This window comes from Lithobates pipiens, unplaced genomic scaffold (genome assembly GCF_037356315.1).
Source record: "Lithobates pipiens isolate NorthernLeopardFrog02 unplaced genomic scaffold, aLitPip1_a1.2 Scaffold_16, whole genome shotgun sequence".
NCBI classification, from domain to species: domain Eukaryota; kingdom Metazoa; phylum Chordata; class Amphibia; order Anura; family Ranidae; genus Lithobates; species Lithobates pipiens.
In genome coordinates this window covers 303,311,951-303,333,716 of record NW_027507748.1, presented here as the reverse complement: position 1 = coordinate 303,333,716, position 21,766 = coordinate 303,311,951, and the positions used below count along the sequence as shown (strand labels likewise).

Genomic DNA, 21,766 nt, shown 5'->3' with positions numbered 1-21,766 from the left:
CACACCTATAAACCCTGAACTCTGTATGTTATGGACTCCAGAACCCTGTACTCTGTATATAGCTTACCCCTGAACCCTGCACTCTGTGCATAGTGCAACCCTTGAACTCTGCAATCTGTACGTTGCACACGCCAGATACAACCGGCCCTTTGAGGGCAACCATACTGCAATGCAGCCCACAATCAAATTAAGTTTGACACCCCTGCTTAGCGGATATATGCTTAGAAGCCACGTGGCATCAGACCTCTTCACACTGCTTGACACTCTTGATATATATCCAAAGGAGATTCTCTCAGAGAGGGTTTTATATTGCACTGTATCTTTAAAGTGATTGTAAGGGTTCTTTTTTAAAAACATTTTTTTTTAATAACAAACATATCATATTTGCCTCCACTGTGCAGCTCGTTTTGCACAGAGTGGCCCCGATCATCCTCTTCTGGAGTCCCCCGGTGGCTCTTGCGGCTCCTCCCCACATCAGATAACCCCCTAGGAGAAGCGCTCTCCCGAAGAGGTTACCTTGCGTGTGCAATCCCAAGTCCAGCATTCTGCGTCCATAGCCACCAAATGTAAGACTTGGCCCCACCCCCGGGTCCAGCACCATTGGATTTGATTGACAACAGTGGTAGTCAATGGCTGCGCTGCTATCAATCTATCCAATCAAGAGCAGAGAACCCCCTGCAGAGAGACAGCATGTCCCCGCTGGGTCAAGTTCCAGGGGTCAGGTAAGTAAAACGGGAGGCTGGGGGGCCAGTCACTGCCAGGTGTTTTTTCACCTTGCATAGGATGCATTAAGGTGAAAAAACACAAAGGTTTACAACCCCTTTAATCCAGGCACTGACATACTTGCAGAAGCATTATTTTCTCTAGCGAGTGAACTGCTGTGTGTACAATCCCTCATTTACTAGAGACAGATCTTTTTGTGGTGACTTGAGTTTGTGACTTAATTAATATTAATTACTTTTATAGTAAAGAAATATCAGATTCTCATAGTAGGCCATGAAGAATTTATTGTAATTAAATGTATTTTTCTTTCAGGGTCAACAGAAAAATTCTACCTAGGAAGACTTACAAGATAAACCAGGATCCGCTGTGTGACAATTTTGGAAGAAGGGGAGCTGATGATGCTTGTATGTGTGAATCGTACTGCCTACTTTGCAGGCCTGTAGTAACAACTGGAAGAAAGATTCTGGTAACAACTTATACAAAGTTTGTGATTTCCACAAATCATGTTGAGAAGCACCTCAGGACAAAAGGAATGCAAGAGTCTCTGCATTCCTTTTGTCTTAACACCAGGATAGGCTACTATACTGGCCAATAGGGATGTGTGCGAAGGGTCTTCTAGTTGAGTAGGTTATACCACCTTGTAACTGTTGTCAGTTTTTTTTTTAATGACAGCAGTCCAATAAAGACCACGTTTACAACTTTTGTTTTACATTTTTATGGTCCTAAACCCTACCCTACCCTGACATTGATTTTCTTATGCTTCTCTCAGTGTGTTTCCTGTCCTACTATATAGTGGTCTCTGATGACAGAGTTGAGTAATAGCCACACCCCTTAGTATAATATTATTCACGTAGGGGTTGATTTACTAAGGACAAACAGACTGTTCACTTTCCAAAGAAAGTTGCACTTTCTTTGCCAGGAAATTTGCCTCAGAGCTTAGTGAATGTGGTGAAGTTTCACTTTACAGAGAATACCCAATCACATGCTTAAAAAAAAAAAAAAAAATAGTATTTTTGCTTGCACATGATTAGATGGCAGAATTCATCAGAGATTCACTTCATTTACTAAGCTCTTGGTAAAATTATCCATTGCAACCAAAAAACATGAATGTATTTTATTGGGATTTTATGTTATAGGCTAACACAAAGTTTCAATTTTTTTTTTTTACAAATAAATATCTGAAAAGTGTTTTGTGCATTTGTATTCAGCCCCCTTTACTCTGATACCCCTAGATAAAATCTAGTGGAGCCAATTGCCTTCAGAAGTCACCTAATTAGTAAATAGAGTCCACCTGTGTGTAATTTAATCTCAGTATAAATACGGCTGTTCTGTGAAGCCCTTAGAGGTTTGTTGGAGAATCTTAGTGAGCAAACCACATCTTGAAGGCCAAGGAACACACCAGGCAGGTCAGGGATAAAATTGCAGAAAAGTTTAAAGCAGGATTAGGTTATAAAAAAAAAATGTCCCAGGATTTGAACATCTCATGGAGCACTGTTCAATCCATCATCCAAAAATAGAAAGAGTATGGCACAACTGCACACCTACCAAGACATGGCCGTCCACCTAAACTGACAGGCCGGGCAAGGAGAGCATTAATCAGAGAAGCAGCCAAGAGGCCCATGGTAACTCTGGAAGAGTTGCAGAGATCCACAGGTCAGGTGGGAGAATCTGTCCACAGGACCACTATTAGTCGTGCACTCCACAAATATGGCCTTTATGGAAGAGTGGTAAGAAGAAAGCCTTTGTTGAAAGAAAACCATAAGAAGTCCCATTTGCAGTTTGCGACAAGCCATGTGGGGGACACCATGTGGAAGTTGTTCTGGTCAGATGAGACCAAAATTTAAATTTTTGGCCTAATAGCAAAATGTTCTGTGTGGCAAGAAACCAACACTGCACATCACCCTGAATCACCGTGAAACATGGTGGTGGCAGCATCATGTTGTAGGGATGCCTTTCTTTAGCATGGACAGGGAAGCTGGTAAGAGTTGATGGGAAGATGGATGGAGCCAAATACAGGTACATTTTAGAAGAAAACCTGTTTGAGTTTTCAAAAGACTTGAGAATGGGGCGGAAGTTCACCTTCCAGCCAGACACTGGCCCTAAACATACAGCCAGAGCTACAATGGAATGGTTTAGATCAGGGGTGGCACCCCAGTGGCCCGCGGAGCCCTTTGATTTGGCCCACGACCTCCTGCTCTATAATGGCGGGTTAGCAAGCCCAGATCGCAGGCTGCCGACCCGTCATACCACAGCATCGGTGTTGTGAATGAATCTGGTGGTAGAGGAAGAAAGCGGCTGCAGAGCAGAGCCCAGAAGCCGATGCTTCCTGTACAGCGCCGGCTTTTGCCCTGGGCAGAGTCTATGGCAAAGTTCAGTTAACCCACAGCGCTACCCTGCACCTGCGATGTGGGTAATCAGTGTGAAAGCAGTTTAGGCCCTTATCACAAGATCGGCCCTACCCATTCGGAAACCCTCAATTTACATCTACAGAGTCCGTTTACTCCCGTCTGCCTCCAATACAGTCCTCCAAGTTTGCCCCCTTCCATCTGTGTGGATCGGATCGGAGGGCCTATAGAGTAGCCGTGACCTGTCATCCGCCCTCTCCGCTCATTGTAGCCCGTGACTGGTTACCAAGTTGTTTAAGTGGCCCTCGCTCTTAAAAAGGTTGAGCACCCCTGGTTTAGATCGTCTAAGCATATTAATGTGTTAGAATGGCCGAGACAAAGTCCAGACCTAAATCAAATTGAAAATCTGTGACAAGACTTGAAAATTGATTATTAAACCATACACACAACCTAGATCGTGTGAGGGCAGCGCTGCAAGCACCAGCAATAATCTTCCATGGTTAATTCACGAGATCCATTTAATTATACTGGTCAGAAAGTCTCATCCGAACAAATGTCTCATCCAGAAAACATGATGACACTGTGGCAAAGTTCTTGCTCAATTTGCAATGTGTGTTATCTCTTTTGTTTATTCACCAGGAAAAACACTGTCCAAGCACAATCCAACCCCTACTGTCTCATATATATATATATATATATATATATATATATATATATATATATATATATATATATATATATATATATATATATATATATATATATAGGATTAAGGTAAAGGATCCCCCCTATAGATTAATTCCTTACCAGACCGTAGTGGGTTAGATAATGATGAACTCTTATTAGCCAACTTCTCAGGGACACACACTGACGATTAATTGCTAGCAGGTGGATCGGGTCAATGTCTAGGTAGGCTTAACTTGTCTGGAACTATAGATTTAAGTAAAGCCAACTCAATTTTTCCAGTGTATAGAGCTTAGGTTCAAGTAAAGCCAACTAAATTTTTCCAGTTTAGTTTGTGGATGGGTCTTCGCCCCATCGTTTTAACAGTCCTTGTTAAATCTTTTAGCAACCTCCAGCAAACTTAAAGCTCTCCAAGACAGGTGGATTCACCAACTCCTCCTCACCCTCCTTTTATTGTTTTACAAGACTTGAAAATCGCTGTTCACAGACGCTCTCCATTCAATCTGACAGAACTTGAACTTTTTGCAAACAAGGATGGGCAAAAATGTCACTCTCTAGATGTGCAAAGCTGGTAGAGACATCCCCAAATAGATTTGCAGTTGTAATTACAGCAAAAGGTAGTTCTACAAAGTATTCACTCGGGGGCTGAATACAAATGCACGCCACAATTTTCAGATATTTATTTGTAAAAAAAATGCGAAACCCATTTACAGTGGTGTGAAAAAGTGTTTGCCCCCTTCCTCATTTCCTGTTCCTTTGCATGTTTGTCACACTAAAGTGTTTCGGAACATCAAACCAATTTAAACAATAGTCAAGGACAACACAAGTAAACACAAAATGCAATTTGTAAATGAAGGTGTTTATTATTAAAGGTGAAAAAAAATCCAAACCATCATGGCCCTGTGTGAAAAAGTGATTGCCCCCTAAACCTAATAACTGGTTGGGCCACCCTTAGCAGCAACAACTGCAACCAAGCGTTTGCGATAACGTGCAATGAGGCTTTTACAGCGTCCTGGAGGAATTTTGGCCCACTCATCTTTGCAGAATTGTCCTAATTCAGTTACATTAGAGGGTTTTCTAGTATGAACGGCCTTTTTAAGGTCATACCACAACATCTCAATAGGATTCAGGTCAGAACTTTGGCTAGGCCACTCCAAAGTCTTCATTTTGTTTTTCTTCAGCCATTCGGTGGTGGACTTGCTGGTGTGTTTAGGATCATTGTCCTGCTGCAGAACCCAAGTTCGTTTCAGCTTGAGTACACAAACAGATGGTCGGACATTCTCCTTCAGGATCTCTTGGTAGACAGCAGAATTCATAGTTCCTTTTATCACGGCAAGTCTTCCAGGTCCTGAAGCAGCAAAACAGCCCCAGACCATCACACTACCACCACCATATTTTACGGTTGGTATAATGTTCTTTTTATGAAATGCAGTGTTCCTTCTACGCCAGATATACTTGGACACACACCTTCCAAAGAGTTCCACTTTTGTCTCATCGGTCCACAGAATGTTGTCCCAAAAGTCTTGGGGATCATCAAGATGTGTTGTGGAGAAATTGAGACGAGCTTTGATGTTCTTTTTGCTCAGCAGTGGTTTTCTCCTTGGAATTCTGCCATGCAGGCCATTTTTGCCCAGTCTTTTCCTGATGGTGGAGGCATGAACGCTGACCTTAACTGAGGCAAGTGAGGCCTGCAGTTCCTTGGACGTTGTTGTGGGGTCTTTTGTGACCTTTTGGATGAGTCGTCGCTGCGCTCTTGGGGTAATTATGGGCGGCCGGCCACTCCTGGGAAGGTTCACCACTGTTCCATGTCTTCGCCATTTGTGGATAATGGCTCTCACTGTGGTTCGCTGGATTCCCAAAGCTTTGGAAATGGCTTTATAACCCTTTCCAGACTGATAGATCTCAATTACTTTCTTTCTCAATTGTTCCTGAATTTCTTTGGGTCTCGGCATGATGTGTAGCTTTTAAGGATCTTCTGGTGGACCTTACTGTGTCAAGCAGCTCCTATTTAAGTGATGCCTTGATTGTGAACAGGTGTGGCAATAATCAGGCCTGGGTGTGGCTAGAGAAATTAAACTCAGGTGTGGACAACCACAGTTATAGTATGTTTTAACAAGGGGGGCAATCACTTTTTCACACAGGGCCATGATGGTTTGGATTTTTTTTCACCTTTAATAATAAACACCTTCATTTACAAATTGCATTTTGTGTTTACTTGTGTTGTCCTTGACTATTGTTTAAATTGGTTTGATGTTCCGAAACACTTAAATGTGACAAACATGCAAAGGAACAGGAAATGAGGAAGGGGGCAAACACTTTTTCACACCACTGTATCATTTTCTTTCCACTTCAAAATTATGTGCCACTTTGTGTTGGCCTATCACATAAAAAACATTTACATTTTTGATTGTAACATGACAAAATGTGGAAAATATCAAGGGGCATGAATACTTTTTCAAGTCACTGTATTTATTTTTATGCTCTTGGTAGATGGAGGAGGGGTTATCCGGGGCTGGTTTACATTTTTTTGGTTTGCCTGTGTCCAACCCTGCTGTAGGCTACAGTATAACCCAACAGTATTTGACTCCAAGAAAAGGGTTTCACAGTGACTTCAAAAATCTAATTTTTTGGCTTAGCAGTAACATGTGTTGTCATTCTTAGTTCTTAAAGTGGTTGTAAACCCTATTCATGAAATTTGACCTATCTGTAGTGTTTATTTATCTCTCTCCAAAGCTCTAAGTGCCTTGTCTTTTTGCTGCTCTGTTCCTCTGTTATCAGCCACTTCTGACAAGTTCCCTGTCACAAGCGATAACAGCAGCTGAAAATTTGTGTCGAGGAGGGAGCTTGGAAGTAGATAAGCAGAGAGCTTGTCTATTCAGAGTACTGAACTGCATGTCCCTTCCTTCCTCAGCCTATGTGGAGTTGGAGTGTGTCTCTTTCTTCTAATCAACATAAGCCCAGACTCCACACCCACTGCTGACAGAGGAAACAAGATTTCAAACACAATCTGCACTTTCCAAAGAATGTAGAAAGGGAAAAACAGCAGATATACAAGTAAAATGTATGTAGGGAGATTGGTTTATTCTCTGTGTATCATCTGGGGTTGTTCATTTCACTGGGTATAGGAGAGGGTTTACAACAGCTTTAATGAAGAAGATTTAACTATTAGTATTTTTATAGTATATTTATATTACAATTTGGCTTTACCTGAAGAATCATCTTTGTAAATAATTTTCATGGGAAACAAATATTTTTTACGGATGTGATTAAACCCTATGTGACAGTTTGAAGGGGGAGGGCAAGAAGACTCAATTTTAGGTTTGGGAATATGTAAACTGCTCTTTAGACATGCCATAATTCAGTAGGGAAAGCAATATACAGTGCCTTGCGAAAGTATTCGGCCCCCTTGAACTTTTCAATCTTTTGCCACATTTCAGGCTTCAAACATAAAGATATAAAATTTAATTTTTTTGTGAAGAATCACCAACAAGTGGGACACAATTGTGAAGTGGAACTAAATCTATTGAATATTTTAAACTTTTTTAGCAAATAAAAAACTGAAAAGTGGTGCGTGCAAAATTATTCGGCCCCTTTACTTTCAGTGCAGCAAACTCACTCCAGAAGTTCAGCGAGGATCTCTGAATGATCCAATGTTGTCCTAAATGACTGATGGTGATAAATAGAATCCACCTGTGTGTAATCAAGTCTCTGTATAAATGCACCTGCTCTGTGATAGTCTCAGGGTTCTGTTGAAAGCGCAGAGAGCATCATAAAGACCAAGGAACACACCAGGCAGGTCCGTAATACTGTTGTGGAGAAGTTTAAAGCCGGATTTGGATACAAAAAGATTTCCCAAGCTTTAAACATCACAAGGAGCACTGTGCAAGTGATCATTTTGAAATGGAAGGAGTATCAGACCACTGCAAATCTACCAAGACCCGGCCGTCCCTCTAAACTTTCAGCTCAGACAAGGAGAAGACTGATCAGAGATGCAGCCAAGAGGCCCATGATCACTCTGGACGAACTGCAGAGAACTACAGCTGAGGTGGGAGAGTCTGTCCATAGGACAACAATCAGTCGTACACTGCACAAATCTGGCCTTTATGGAAGAGTGGCAAGAAGAAAGCCATTTCTCAAAGATATCCATAAAAAGTCTCGTCTAAAGTTTGCCACAAGCCACATGGGACACACCAAACATGTGGAAGAAGGTGCTCTGGTCAGATGAAACCAAAATCTAACTTTTTGCCCACACTGCAAAACGATATGTTTGGCGTAAAAGCAACACAGCTCATCACCCTCAACACACCATCCCCACTGTCAAACATGGTGGTGGCAGTATCATGGTTTGGGCCTGCTTTTCTTCAACAGGGACAGGGAAGATGGTTAAAATTGAGGGGAAGATTGATGCAGCCAAATACAGGACCATTCTGGATGAAAACCTGTTGGAGTCTGCAAAAGACCTGAAATTGGGACAGAGATTTATCTTCCAACAAGACAATGATCCCAAACATACAGCAAAATCTACAAAGGAATGGTTCACAAACGTATCCAGGTGTTAGAATGGCCAAGTCAAAGTCCAGACCTGAATCCAATTGAGAATCTGTGGAAAGAGCTGAAAACTGCTGTTCACAAACATCCTCCATCCAACCTCACTGAGCTTGTGCTGTTTTGCAAGGAAGAATGGGCAAGAATTTCAGTCTCTCGATGTGCAAAACTGATAGAGACATACCCCAAGCGACTTGCAGCTGTAATCGCAGCAAAAGGTGGCTCTACAAAGTATTAACGCAAGGGGGCCGAATAATATTGCACGCCCCACTTTTTTTTTATTAGTTAAAAAAGTTTCAAAAATCCAATAAATTTCATTCCACTTCACAATTGTGTCCCACTTGTTGGTGATTCTTCACAAAAAATAAAATTTTTATATCTTTATGTTTGAAGCCTGAAATGTGGCAAAAGGTTGAAAAGTTCAAGGGGGCCGAATACTTTCGCAAGGCACTGTATGTTTTCAGTGCCCTTCTAATATTTACAGTGTAATTATATGTTCACTTTGAGAGTAACCATGTTTAAAGTATAGGCAAATGGCACAATACACAGAAATTGCAGATCTGTGAACTGTCCCATGATATGTAATGTTGATGAGTGCAGTAGTCTAATACAGAAACCCCTTTCCAAACACTGTGAAAGATTCTTACAGGGCCTCATCATTTACTTTTCGCCATTACAGTCAAACGAATGCAGCTTAGTCTAGACTGATTGTATAGTGAAAGAACAATTGTTCAATGATGAGGTTATGTCTGTGGTATCTCATCCAATCAGCAAGCTCCATTTGTCAGTGCAATGCAGCGAAGCCTAATTGACTTCTAGAGCTGACCTTCCTCTGCCATTCTAAACACTGATATGCAGTATTTTTAAATAAATACATAGCTAGAATAATAATAAAAATAATTCTAAGTTGCCTACACTTGATTTTTAAAGGTTAAACTTAAGGGAGTTAAAAAAATATATATATTTAATGTAGTTATGTGTACATAAAAAAAAAAAACACAACTACATTTTATGTGTTATGTTGCATAAGTATCTATATTCTGTCTTTGTTTTTAACATCATATAATTCTCTCTATCAGGACTAAGAATGGGGGGGGGGGGATTAGCCAAACACAACTCTGTTGCTTTGATAAGGCTGTCAGGGTACTTCTGATATAATGTTGCAGGGGAGGAGAGTACAGGGATGATCTTATCCATGTGTGTCTGTGCTCCTTCATTATCTATTCAACAAGCTTGGTGTGAGTCCAGAAACAAGGTTTACTGCTTACCCGTACTGAAAGTTGAGGGCCTGGCTCAGCTCTCTGGAAGGGTACCTGTACCCCAAGACAGTTCAGTATTACATATTGGAGTTCAGTTTTAATAGTTCTTTCTAACATACAGGCACAAAGCAGTGTTGGGGCATTCAGTTGCATGCACTTTCTTGTCTAATGCCTTCTGTAAAATTGTTGAATGTTGACATAAAATGTGACCAAACCGTTGACAGCAGTGACAACAGCATACATCTAACCTCTTCCCGCCCGCCCTATAGCACAGCATGTGAGAGGGGAGAGATGAACGGCTGCAGCGGCCGTAAGTGTAAAAAAAAGAAAAAAGTAAAAAAAAAGTGCCATCCGCCCCAGTGCCATCCGCCCCAGTGCTACCTGCCCCCAGTGCCACCTGTTAGTGCTATCTGTCCCCAGTGCCACCTGTTGTCAGTTCCATTTGTCTCCAGTGCCATCTATCATCAGTGCCACGTATAAGTGCCATCTGTCATCAGTGCCACATAGTGCCATCTGTCATCAGTGCCACATATTAGTGCCATCTGTCATCAGTGCCACGTATCAGTGCCATTTGTCATCAGTGCCACCTGTCAGTGTCACGTGCCATCTGTCATCAGTGTCACGCATCATCGGTGGCACGTATTAGTGCCATCTGTCATCGGTGGCACGTATTAGTGCCATGTGTCATCAGTGCCATGTGTCATCAGTGCCACGTGTCATCAGTGCCACATATTAGTGCCATCTGTCATCAGTGCCACATATTAGTGCCATCTGTCATCAGTGTCACGTATAAGTGTCATCATTGGCACGTATAAGTGGCATCTGTCATCAGTGTCACGTGTCATTGTCCTGGTACTCCAGGGCCTTCAAAATAGGTAGTCAACAAGTTAGATGTGTAATTTATGCTCCTAGAACATGTGACGGCGCTCCCTGCCTGTTGGGCCTCTCTATGTGGCCAGGCTGTGAAAAAGTCCCACACATGTGGTATTGTAATACTCAGGAGGAGTAGCAGAATTTTTTGGGGGTGTCATTTGTGGTATACACATGCCATGTGAGAGAAATAACCTATTACAATCACAATTTTGTGGGAAAAAAAATAAAAATCTTTATTTTGCAAAGAATTGTGGGAAAAAAATGACAAAATCAAAAAGCTCACCATGCCTCTTACTAAATACCTTGGAATGTCTATTTTCCAAAAAGGGGTCATTTGGGGGGTATTTGTACTTGGTTTGTTCGGGTCACAAGAAGTGAGATAGGCCACCAGTACATCAGATGTGATCAATTTTGTGCGATTCGCACCACACCTTGTAGACTCTCTAACTTTCACAAAGACCAAATAATATCCACTAATTTGGGTTATTTTTACCAAAGATATGTAGCAGTATAAATTGTGGCCAAAATTTATGAAGAAAAATTAATAATTTGCATAATTCTGTCACAGAAACAAAGAAATATGCGTTTTTTTTCAACATTTTCGGTCTTTTTTCATTTATAGCGCAAAAAATAAAAACCCCAGAGGTGATCAAATACCACCAAAAGAAAGCTCTATTTGTGGGAAAAAAAGGACAAAAAATTAATTTGGGTACAGTGTTGCATGACTGAGTAATTGTCATTCAAAGGGTGAGAGCACCGAAAGCTGAAAATTGGTCTGGGCAGGAAGGGTGTTTAAGTGCCCAGTAAGCAAGTTGTTAAAGAGAGCCTGTAGTCCATTTTTAGGAAGCTAGTATTTCAGTATAATGGCAGGCACCTCCAGAAACCTGCTGGTAACTAAACTTTATTTTTGCAAAGGTAGGATAGTACATTGCATTAGAAAAAAGAATCATGTGGGATTTTAAACATCTTAGGGTGCTTTTACAGCCAATTCCTTTTCGATAGGCTGCCTTAACACAACAAACATTAACTCATGGCATAGGGCACTTTAACTTGTGTCTCATGCCCCGCAGACATGTAAATGGACCATTAAACGCCTTCTAGTCTCCTGCTAGTGAGACCCTGCAGCCATGAGTTTCTCCGTGTCTATCACATGATCTGTCATGTAGATCAGCTCACCGATTTTACACACTGTGTTATTTTTTAGGTAACATTTGTTTTATAGAGGCTTCTGCTCTTACCTAAAAATCTAATAATACTAATCTATGTCACAACTCACCACCCCCCCCCCCCCCCAAACATGTACCAACAAGGGTAAATTAAGCACTTTACCATGCAGACAATGTGGGTTTGGGGCTATGCACCCACGTCCACACAGATGTCAAATTGGGAGCAGTAGCTTCAGGGCCGTCTTTAATATTGATTGGACCCTGGGTAAAAAAAAATTCTTGCCTCCCCATGCAATTTCACTCTCCACCTGCTCGAGAGTTAAAATAAATAGCAGCTAGACTTAAAATCAGTTTACTGAATCAGATCAGGCAGCAATTGCAATTGGTTGCTAGAGGTTACAGCATATCATTACTGCTTACTGACTGGTTGCTAGAGGTTACAGCATGCATTACGGCTCACTGATTAGTTGATAGAGGTTACAACAAGTTATTTCTGCTTGTTAATTGGTTGCTAGAGATTACTATACAGTATTACTGCTCACTGATTGGTTGCTAGAGGTTACAGCACATCATCTCCTCACTGCAGGGGGTGCATGATATACCGATGAATGCCACCGCTATTTACATATCAATGCCGGTTATTTACATGTAAACACAGGATCTGCAGGTGTGTCATCTGTACACAACAATAAGGCAGAGCTGGGCAGCATTAGTAGCAGCACTTCACACTGAGAGTTTAGAATACAGCACGGGACTAAAAGTTCAAAGGACAAGGAAATTTAAACTGGGATAGTTGGCAAGTATGAGGCAGCTGCTTTGGGCCCCACAACAATGACAGGGCCCAGGGCAGCTGCCCCTTTTTGCCCTGCCTTAAAGTTGGCTCTAAGTAGCTTGTCCAATGCAGCAACTGCTTTTCAATTGATATAATTAGGACTGCCTGCATGTAACACCTGTGCATCCCATGCGGGCAAACCACAGCCCTAAAATGGGAGTATGCTTAAGTAAACCCATGTGAATGAGGCCTTATATTCTTGTTTCTAAGTCATCTATAGGTATCTTATCTATATGACAGAGAACCTAAAAGATTCAAGTTCACCACACATTTTTCAGCTGGTAGATATGCCAAGGGTTGATTTACACAAGCCAGTGAACTGCATCTCCAGAAACAGATTACTGCCCTCCCCTTATGCTGCAGATAAATGGCATTTGATGTGAGGTTTCTATTCATCTCTGTGGCTGAGTGGACCTGCCATGGATACATCTGGTGTTAATACAGTTGCAAACATCAGTGGATCAATGAAACAGAACTTCAGCCAAAAATACCATGAGAAAAAATGAATAGCCCATTAAAAGATAAAATGTCAAAACAAACTTTTGTGGCAAAATTCTATTTTAATCTAAATATTTCCCTAATGCCACATACACACGGTGGGAATTTTGGCCAGCAAAAGACAGATGAGAGATTTTTGTGTATGCTCCATCGGAATTTTGCTGGCTGAATTTCTGCCAGCAAAAGATTGAGAGCAGGTTCTCAATTTTTCAGACGGAAAAAGTTTCTATTGGAAATTCCAATCGTGTGCATGCATTTCCGATGTGGAAAAACTGACGCTTGATCAGATTCAACTACGAGATGGAATCTATTGGCTACTGGGTATTGAACTTCCTTTTTCTGTGTTGTACGTCACCGCGTTCTTGACGGTAGGAATTTGGTGTGACCATGTGTATGCAAGACAGCTTGAGCGAAATCACGTCGGAATTGCATCGGAAAAACCATCAGAGCTTTTTCCGACCAAAATTCTGATCGTGTGTACGCGCCATTACAGTACTCTTTTCTGCCACTATATGTCTTTAGTTTGATGACCACCATCAATTAAACCCACTTCCTCTTAACTCAGGTTGCCCTGAACCCACCCCAGGCTGTGACTGGACAGTAAAAGGAGAAGCGGCACAGCGATGCGCTCATCTCACTCTGCTTTCTCCTCCTCTAATCAGCACATAAACTGATTGGGTCCTTGTTCTGCTTTTTCCTCTCAGACTCCTGCCCTGCAATAAGGCTGCATTCACACCTATGCATTTTTAGTGCGTTTTTTTGCATTTTTCAGATTTGCACTACAGTCCATTTAACATTGTTTCCTATGGAACACATTCTTTTCAGATTTGCACTACAGAATGTGTTCCATAGGAAACAATGTTAAATGGACTGTAGTGCAAATCTGCAAAATGCAAAAAGCACTAAAACTGCATAGGTGTGAATCCAGCCTAAAGGGACTGGAAAAATTTAATTTGGACACAGCGGGAGCCAATCAGCAAGTCTGGCAGAGAGGCAGAACGTGGTCTGCCTATGTAAACAAGGGAAGACAGCGATCCAGTGTTTCTGATAAGCAGTAACACATATCTCTGTCACTAGAGATGGACAAACTTCCGACGGGACGTTTCGCGAACCGCGAACACGGCCAAAAACTCACAAACTGCAAAGTTTGCGATGGGCCCCATTGACTTCAATGGCAGGCAAACCTTAAAAACCTACAGGTCATATTTTCAACCACAAAATACTTACTAGCTGTGCACACATAGTCCCACCACATGGCCACTGACATAACACATGTATGAAGTGAATCTGGGATCAACAACTACAAGCATTCTTTTTTTATCTGGGAAATTTTGACAATTCAGGACTCGGGAGCCCATGAAGGCAATGGAGGAGAGGAAAGGTCAGGGTAGGCTATGAAGTGGGTGCAGGAGATGATCACCAGCACCGTGATAGAGAGCACTGACACCAGCACCGAGAGAGAGAGCACTGACACCAGCACCAAGATAGAGAGAGAGCACTGACACCAGCACCGTGATAGAGTGCATTGACACCAGCACCGTGATATAGAGCACTGACACCAGCACCGTGATAGAGAGCACTGACACCAGCACCGTGATATAGAGCACTGACACCAGCACCGTGATATAGAGCACTGACACCAGCACCGAGATATAGAGCACTGACACCAGCACCGATATATAGAGCACTGACACCAGCACCAAGATATAGAGCACTGACACCAGCACCGAGATATAGAGCACTGACACCAGCACGGTGATATAGAGCACTGACACCAGCACCGTGATATAGAGCACTGACACCAGCACCGAGATAGAGAGAGAGTGTCCTGGGAGCACCAGATGTGACCGTACATGGTTGATGCCTCACTCCTGATACATTAGCAGTCTGCTTTGTCCCTCCTGTGCAATGTAAGTTCTTCCTGCTTCCCCTCCCTATCTGCTGGTCCATATCTCCCTCTGAACTCCCCTCCTCTTCCTCTCTTGTGGGTACCCACGTGACATCAGTAGACATGTCATCATCGACATCACCTTCCCCACCGCTATAATTAGAGATCTCGGATTAGGCAGCAACACCGGGGACCAACCTCCTCTTGGCTGATCTGGGTACTGTCGTCAGAGTGGCGGTTGTTGTTACCTCCTCTTCCTGATCCAATGCCAAGAGTGGCTGCGCATCGGAAATGTCTTGATATGGATCAGAAAATAATTCCTGTGACTCAAGCGGAAGGTATATGGTGGTGGTGTTGGTGGTAGTGTCTTTGGGGGTGCACACAGCAGAGAGTAAAGAAGAGGGTGCAGATCGAGAGGATGAGGAGGGCGCAGAAGAGTAAAGCCCCATACACACTATCAGATTATCTGCTGAGTTTTTCCTTCAGATTTACCAAAACCATGTAGTAGATGGGCCTGCCCGATTGCATACACATTGAAACTCCTAAGGTTTGTCCTCATATTATATGGTTTTGGTAAATCTGAAGGAAAAACTCAGCAGAAAATCTGATAGTGTGTATGGGGCTTTAGGCTGAGTGAGCCACTCAACCAAGTCTGGTGCGTCCTTTGACGTAATCGCACGCACCTTCTGCAATTTGCCACTTTGCCTCAAGCCTGTTGCTCCTGCCCTACCCCTACCACCCCTGCGGAAGGGCCTGTCTCTTCCTCTGCCTGTCATTTTTTAAATGACCCTGTGACAAAAGTCTCTAGAGAAGTGCAGTATGTATGTGGAAGAAGGTATATAACTGTCGTTTTTGGGGGTCACTGGTCTATCACTCCAGTTTTATTGCGTTTGTCACTCTTTGTAGTATCGCTGCAGAACCGCTCAGCAGTCATAATGCTGCAGAGTGGAAATGCACTATACTATGCTTTCTATATGTGCAAGTATTTTATAGGTGTATTACACACCTATATACTGCACACCAAATAGTACACCTATACCAGTCCTTAAAAGGACCTTTGCGGACCTAGTAGCTAGGGATTTGCAGACTGTCCCTCAGTCCCCACACTGATAAAAGACTGCTGCAGAATAGGGCAGCAGTCAGCAGCAGTGCACCACAACCCTATATATTGTACACCTATACCAGTCCTTACAAGGACCTTTGCGGACCTAGTAGCTGGTGATTTGCAGACTGTCCCTCAGTCCCTACACTGATAAAAGACTGTTGCAGAAACCAGCAGTAATCTGCAGCACAGCCCTGCACCAGCACCCTATATATTGTACACCTATACCAGTCCTTAAAAGGACCTTTGTGGACCTAGTAGCTAATGATTTGCAGACTGTACCTCAGTCCCTACACTGATAAAAGACAGCTGCAGAAACGAGCAGTAATCTGCAGCACAGCAATTCACCAACACCCTATATATTTTACACCTATACCAGTCCTTACAAGGACCTTTGTGGACCTAGTAGCTAGTGATTTGCAGACTGTCCCTCAGTCCCTACACTGATAAAAGACAGCTGCAGAAACAAGCAGTTATCAGCAGCACAGCCCTGCACCAGCACCCTATATATTGTACACCTATACCAGTCCTTAAAAGGACCTTTGTGGACCTAATAGTAATAGCTAGCTAGTGATTAAACTGAGTGTCCCTGCTGCACACAGCATCCTGTCCCTACACTGACAAAAGACAGCTGCAATCACCAGCACAGCAGTGCCCTGAACCCTATATACTGTACTACACTTATACCAGTCCTTAAAAGGACTTTTGTGGACCTAATAGCTAGTGATTTGTGTCAATACAGTCTCTCCCTGCTGCACACAGCGTCCTGTCCCTACACTGACAAAAGACAAGCTGCTGCAATCACCAGCACAGCAGTGCACTGAACCCTATATACTGTACTACACCTATACCAGTCCTTAAAAGGACTTTTGTGGACCTAATAGCTAGTGATTTGTGTCACTACAGTCTGTCCCTGCTCCACACAGCTACCTCTCTCTACACTGACATAAGACAGAATGTAAAATGGCCGCCAGATCAGGTCTATTTATAAGGTGGGGGTATGTCCAATTGTCCATGTGCTGAAATGGCTCAATTGATGTGTCATCATGGGTCAAAGTTCTTTCACACTGTAAACACATATGTCCGCCGGGGGAAGAGCGGCAATAGTCCGCCGATCGGGCGAATCGCGTACACACAAAATTTCCCGCAAACCGACCACCGGGCGAACAGTTCGGCCATCCCTATTTGTCACAGTACAAGCACCCCCCACACAGTTAGAAAGCACTCAATAGGGACACATTTAAACCTTTGATCGCCCCTGATGTTAACTCCTTCCCTGCCAGTGTCATTAGTATAGTGACAATGCATATTTTTTGTAGCACTGATCACTGGATTGGTGTCACTGGTCCCCAAAAAGTGTCACTTAATGTTTGGTTTGTGCACCTCAATGTCCCAGTTCCACTATAAGTCGCTGATCGCCGCCATTACTAGTAAAAGTAAATAAAAATTCCATAAATATATCCCATCATTTGTAGACGCTGTAACTTTTGCCCAAACCATTCAATATATGCTTACTGGGATTTTTTTTCCAAAATATGTAGCAAAATACATATTGGCCTAACCTGATAAAGAAATTAGATTTTTTACATGTTTATTGGGTGTGTGTTATAGCAGAAAGTAAATAATATTTTTTTTTGTTTTTTTTAAATTGACGGTCTTTTTCTGTTTATAGCGCAAAAAAACGCAGAGGTGATCAAATACCACCAAAAGAAAGCTCTATTTGTGGGAAAAAAACACATCAATTGTATTTGGGTACAGCGTTGCATGACCGCGCAATTGTCAGTTAAAGTAACGCAGTGCCATATAGCAAAAAAATGCCCTGGTCATGAAGGGTGTAAACCTTCCGTGGGTAGAAGTGGTTAAATTCAGCTTTCTACGCAAACTTCCGAGGGTAGAAGTGGTTAAATTCAGCTACCTACACTGCTTGCGTGCATTTAAAATATGTATTAATGATTACAGAGCTGTATTAATGTGTTTTTTGATGCGCTTTGTTTTTATGCACTTGTGTTTCTTTTGTAGTTGTACCTGAACCATATTTGCCAAAGATAATCTAAAATTTCTACACTTTAGTAGTTGTATACCTGTTAAGTTTAGTGTGTACGTTTATGTAATTGTCTGATCTTTTTACATGTAATGTCTTGCTAGGGTGAAATGAGACAAGATGCTAATGGAATTTCAGAAGATTTGTCAAGCGAGGAAGATACAGACACAAGGCATGAATTCTCGTCTCCGCGGAGTGTAGAGGGGGCATCAAGTGATAATGGATGCACTTTAACAAGGAGGAACGTGAATTTATCTGTCAACAAGAGATCCCAGGTTACTGTTATAACATTGTTTTAGCTAAATACTTCCTAATACCTATTATGTTCTCATGTGACTATTTCTCTATTTAAAATGTCATTTTCAGATTCCTTTCTCTTTCTCTCTCTCACATTCTTTTTTGTTCTCTGTTGCCATATCTCGCTCGTGTCCTTATTTTTAACATTCACACTTGCATACACATGCTGTCTTTTTTCATCCTTTTTCATGCCCTCACTCCCTCTCCTCCTTCCATGATATGCTTCTAAACAACAACAGTCTAATGGGACCTGGAGGGGGGTCTCTCTCTCTCTAACAGTGTCCATTAGTGAGTCTCTGTTAGAGAGAGACCCTCCTCCAGGACCCATTAGAGACTACAAATTAGTCTAATGGGACCTGGAAGGGGTTCTCTCTCTAACAGAAGTACCGCTTTCAGTGTCCATTAGAGAGTCTCTGTTAGAAAGGGCCCCCTCCAGCCCAGCTGTGGGTCACTGTGGGTGGCTGGCTGGCACCCTGCTCTGGTCCTGCTGTGGGTAGCTGGCTGAATGAAAAAAATTGCCGGCCAAAAAAGCGAACCTTCGGATCTAGTATGGATTCAGGGGGGAACCCCCCACACCAATTTTTTTTGTTTAAATGGCGTGGGGTCCCCCTCAAAATCCATACTAGACCCTTATCTAAGCATGCAGCCCAGCAGGTTAGGAAAGGGAGGGCACGAGCGAGCACCTTGCCCCATGATGTTGGGGACAAGGGCCTCTTCCCAACAACCCTGGCTGGTGGTTTCGGGGTCTGCGGGCGGGGGGGCTTATCGGAATCTCGAAGCCCCCTTTAACAATGGGCCCCCAGATCCCGGCCCCCTATGTGAATAGGTAGGGATAGACCGTACCCCTACCCATTCACCACAAAAATCTGTGAAATGGTAAAAACAATGAGAGTCGGATTTTGACAAGTCCTTTATTATTGTGGCTGTCTTCCTCAGTTTTGTTGTCTCCCACTGTCCGGTATCTCTTATATAGCCATAGGGCGTGGCCACCTGGGGGATGTCATTGGGTGGCCATGCCCCATGGCTATATAAGAGATGCCAAACAGTGGGTGACAACACAATGGAGAAAGACAGCCACAGCAGAAGAGTGTTTTTTTTTTGTGGGTAACTGGCGGCGAGGAAGAAGATGGCAGCGGGAGAAGACATCTTAGAGCTATTTTTTTAATAAAGGACTTGTCAAAAACTCTTGTGTTTTTTTACATTTCACTGCTTTTTGGGGGGAATGGGTAGGGGTATGATGTACCCAATACCAATTCTCATGGGGGGCAGGATCCGTGGGGGGGACCCCTTGTTAAAGGGGGCTCCCAGATTCCGATGAGCCCCCTGCCCACAGAGTTGTCGGGAAGAAGCCCTTGTCCCCATCAACATGTTGAGGACAAGTGGCCTGGTATGGTTCAGGATGGGGGGGTGCTCGCTGGTCCCTTTCCTGACCTGCTGGGCTGCATGCTCGGATAAGGGCCTGGTATGGGTTTTTGAGGGGACCCCCGTGACATTTTTTAAAAAAATTGGTGTGGGGGTGTCCCCTACGAATACGTTTTTTTGCAATTTTTTTTTTTTTGCATCTACAAATGAGAGGGATAGATTTATGGCATTCTTATTATTATAATTTTTTTTACTAGCAATGGTGGCGATCTGCGATTTTTATCAGGACTGCAACATTGTGGCAGACACATCGGACACTTTTGACACATTTTTGAAACCATTGACAATGACATTATTAGTGCTATAAAAATGCACTGATTACTGTGTACATGTTAGTGGCAGGGAAGGGGTTAACACTAGGGGGCGATCAAGGGGTTAACTGTGTTCCATATGTGTGTTTCTAACTGTGGGGGGATGGAACTGTCTAGGAGGAGCGAGAGATCGGTGTTCATACTTAGCATGAACACACGATCTGTCTGCTCCCCCCTGAAAGAACCGGGATCTGTGTGTTTACACACACAGATCCTGGTTCTCACTCCGTCATGAGTGATCGCAGGAGCTCGGCGGTCACCCCTAGTGTCCAAAAGGCGAAGTGATGTAACATAACGTTGTTTCACCCAGCCGTTCTGCCACAGTTAAACTGTGATGGCTGGTGGGCAAGCGGATATACAGTGTTTGAATTTCAGATCTCACTTTTTTTTTTTAAAACAGATGAAAAACTGATGAATACTTTATCTGTTTTGACATGCCTGAACTAATGAAATGAATGGTCCGTATGTGTGAAAGGGGCCTTAGAAGCAGAACTATTTAGAGTTTCAATGCAAATGATGTGGCTTATTAGATATTCAGTCAAATGTAGCGTGTATGTAGAAACTTTCTTTCCTGTATAATCTTCTTTGCGAGAGAGGTTCAATCACCCTTTAAGTAACTGATGAACCAAATGGGAATGTCATGAAAAATTAATGAATTTGTACCCTTAGGAAATTAAAATCTGCAAGTAATCTATTCTTCTGTTTAAATAATGATGGTAGGATAATTACTTTGCAAACAAATATTATGAGTAGGATATCTGCTGGGCCAGTTGCATTTTGGTACATGGTTTTCAGATTACATTCAGATACATTAACAGAAACTGGCCATGTAAAAACAATTACATATTCTTTCCTAGCCATTTCCCAGTTTAAGTCAGAAAAATATCCCAAACCTGACATCATGGTTTGAAAATGTTAAAACCACAAGGCCCAGATCATATTGATGTAATTCAGAGGAGCCAAAATATAAAGATAGAAGGCATTAAACATTGTTTATGCTTGACTCTAATGAGGGCAAGTGCTGACAGTTCTGTCTATGAATTCATTGTTTTACTGTTTAGTCCTGATTGACATTATAACAATTAACATCTTTTTCCTGGAAGCAGATGTTTTGTTTTCCGTATACATTCATTTTTCAGCTGATCTCCATGCAGATATAAAAATACTATTTATTGTAGTTCTGTATTCATTATGCATTTTTTTTTTAGAAATGTAATCAGTGCACGTACCTGACCTTGACTGGGTATCATCCTCTTGCAATATATAAACAGCAGAGCTCAGAGTGGGAGAGGGAGAAACAGCACATTTATCCAGTCATTTGTGATGCAGTGCTGATAGGTGGACGGAGTAGAGATGGAGAGATGCTGCTTCTCTAATCACTATCAACTCACAGTCTAGAGGGAGGGACAAGGCCAGTAAATGTTACTTAGCAGCAGATGAGAAAATGCAGGTCTCCAGCCATACCAGCAAGGGCTGTGTTGTGCGGCAGAGCTGTGTAGATCAGAGGACTGGATGGAGAAAAATATACATTCTCCGATAGGCAAAACATCTCCCTAAGACCCCTTTCACAGTGAGGCTGCTTTCAGGCGTTTTAGCTTTAGAAATAGCCTCTAAATAATGCCTGAAAACCACCTCCCATTCATTTCAGTGTGACTTTTCACACTGGGGCAGTGTGCTTGTCGGACATTAGGAAAAGTCCTGCAAGTAGCATCTTTGGGGCGGCTTGGGAGCGCTGTATACAGTGCTCCCAAAATGCCCTGTCCATTGAAATAAAATCGAT

At 42.6% G+C, this 21,766-nt stretch overlaps 1 protein-coding gene across 2 annotated transcripts in view; it reads left to right on the top strand.

The window, feature by feature from the left end:
- The window catches only part of PHTF1 (putative homeodomain transcription factor 1), a 214,143-nt gene that overhangs the window by 98,797 nt on the left and 93,580 nt on the right, over positions 1 to 21,766 (top strand). For both annotated transcript variants that reach the window (XM_077481561.1, XM_077481560.1), the window contains 2 exons: positions 1,036 to 1,189; positions 18,061 to 18,231. In XM_077481561.1, coding sequence (XP_077337687.1) covers positions 1,036 to 1,189; positions 18,061 to 18,231 — 325 coding nt within the window. The remainder of the gene's footprint in view (positions 1 to 1,035; positions 1,190 to 18,060; positions 18,232 to 21,766) is intronic.